Source organism: Jatropha curcas, chromosome 3 (genome assembly GCF_041381405.1).
Source record: "Jatropha curcas cultivar XTBG-Jc1 chromosome 3, XTBG_Jcur_1.0, whole genome shotgun sequence".
Lineage (NCBI taxonomy): Eukaryota > Viridiplantae > Streptophyta > Magnoliopsida > Malpighiales > Euphorbiaceae > Jatropha > Jatropha curcas.
The window spans coordinates 16,864,644-16,866,998 of record NC_143153.1 but is presented as its reverse complement, the minus strand read 5'-3'; the positions used below and the strand labels follow the sequence as shown (position 1 = coordinate 16,866,998).

At 46.8% G+C, this 2,355-nt stretch overlaps 1 protein-coding gene across 1 annotated transcript; it reads left to right on the top strand.

Moving 5' to 3' along the window:
* The first annotated feature begins 1,132 nt into the window (after window positions 1–1,132).
* On the top strand, window positions 1,133–1,877 carry LOC149497638 (uncharacterized). The gene is made up of 2 exons (XM_089719238.1): window positions 1,133–1,603; window positions 1,689–1,877. Exons 1-2 carry the CDS (start codon window positions 1,133–1,135, stop codon window positions 1,806–1,808), a joined length of 591 nt encoding a protein of 196 aa, XP_089575364.1. The 3' UTR covers window positions 1,809–1,877.
* Window positions 1,878–2,355: the final 478 nt, after the last annotated feature.

Here is a 2,355-nt window from a genome sequence, read left to right as displayed (position 1 = left end):
GGGCAATCATCAATCCGTCCCGTCTGGGTTACTTGAGGCATTTTGATGCTGGCCGAAATAGCCACAAGGAGTTGCTGGGTGCTTTGGCCGAGAGATGGTGGGACACTACCAACACTTTTCATTTTTCTTGGGGCGAGATGACAATGACCCCTGTGGATTTTTCTGTGATTACCGAAATCCCTTTTGGTATTCGGACGATTGAATTATATGATGACTGGAGGACAGAGATTTCCCCTGATCGGATGACGGAATTGATTGGTATAGACCTGCCTCGGATTGTCGGGCCAGGTTCTGCTACTCCAGCTTTGAGTGTTTCCAGGCGCTGGCTATATCTCCAAGCCCCCGGCATTTATGCTAGACATAGGCGGGGAGAGCTGACGGCTACTCAGGTGGCCAGATTCACTTTGTTGCTGATGTTTGCCTCGACCTTTTGGTCCAACAGGAAAGAGAGGTTTAATCCTTCTATTTTGAAGAGTTTAGAAAACCTAGCCCGTCTCACGGAGTATGACTGGGCCGGCGCTATTCTGAGCCATATGTATGATGACATGTGTGGTCTGAGTCGGAGCCACTGTAAACTTAGCGGGACCTATTACTTCTGGGAGGTAATGCGAAGAACATTCTGTATATTTTTCTATATTATTAGCCCTCTTTTGACTCTCGTTTCTTCTTTGTTGCAGATTTGGGCATTTGAGTATTTTCCTTACACTCGCCCGGAGCAGATTCATGCAGATCTCGGATTAGGGCTGGTACCGTTGGCTTGGAGATGGTACCGAACAAACCTTCATACCAGTCGGCATAAGCACTCGCTAAAAGACCTGAGAACCTTTTTTGATACATGTAGCCCGGCGCAGGTATGTGTTCAGTAATTCTGGAATACGTTGAATAAAAAAGATTTATCAACATATTTGCATCTTTTTTTTTTTTTTTTTTTTTTTTTTAGGTTGAAGTGGGGGCGATGGCCATTCACCTACAGAGCTGGATCCAGGTTGATCCTCATTTCCAGCGGTCGGATGACTTGTCTCGGCGGAGGGTGATCCTGTCGCATCCCGTCCTGAGACGATACTACTTGGGCGAGAAAGTAGACTTTCAAATAAGAGGCTGTCGTTCCATCCCTTATCCTCCTCCCGCGGACATGCGAGCGGGCAGGCAGATGACTCTCACCGATGCGCATACTGAGGGTATTCCGTATGGAGAGTTCATCTTGGAGGGAGATTATGCTGAGTTCTGCAGACTCTTTCTGATGCAGCCTATTAGATCGCGGCTTGACAATTTTCAGAGATCAGCTCCTTTCCATCCGCCCGCCACCCGCTCTTCTCGGGCCGCGGGTTCTTCGAGTAGGACTCCAAAGAGGAGGCCTACGACTGATCCTTCTTCTTCTACTCGGGCTGAAGGTTCATCTCAAGCCGGCCCTAGCCACTCGGCCGGCCATTCCAGGGCTCCCCGGGCTGTGACAGAGGCTACCGGGTCACTTCATTCAGACTTGGCCAATTTACGTCTTCCGTACAGCATTTCCTACCATACTCCTGACGCTCCTTTAGCCTTTCGAGAGGTCTCGCTGGAAAATGTGGATCGCTTGGCTCTGCCTTCTGAGGACATTACTGAGGTAAGGTAAAAAATGCTAAATCTCTCATAAAAACGATTCATAAGAGATTTGACGTTCATTTGCATTTTTTTTTTTTTATATATAGGTTCCTGTTGGATTGATCAATCAGATGATGGAATTGATGCTCGGGATGCAACAGGAACTGTCTTCGTCCTGGACTCGTGAGGCTTACAATGATCAGAGAAGGCAGAGGCCCCGTCGCTGAAGCCATGATTGCCGGATTTTTCTGTTCCTCTTTCTTTCTTTCTTGTCTGACTACTGTACTAAACTTTGATCGTGCTTCTATGCTGTATCGTTGTACTGAGTTTTATCTTGTACCTGCACTTGGTTAGTATTGAAATATATGTATGCATGTTTATTGTATTTGAAACAAAATGGGAGGACTGCATCATTTTGGCTTATGGACAAAATACACTCCCTTTTTTTTTTTTTTTTTTTTTTTATGCGTGGCGGCCGCTGTCGCCATCATTCAGTGGCAATTTGGCGACCGCTGCCGCCGTCATTCGGTGGCAATTCGGCGGCTGCTGCCGCCATCATTCGGCGGCTGCTGCCGCCCTCATTCGGTGCATTTTCTCCTATAAAAGCTTGTTCTTTGTTTCGGCTCTTCACTCATTCCTTATCTTCTCTCTTCTTCTTTTCTCTCTGTGTTTATCTTTTCTAAAGAATGAATCCTTCTTTCAATCATAGCATGCACAGCTGGGCTAGGAGTCTCTCCAAAGTTGAAAAGATCAACTTGAAAGGTATGGCCTCTC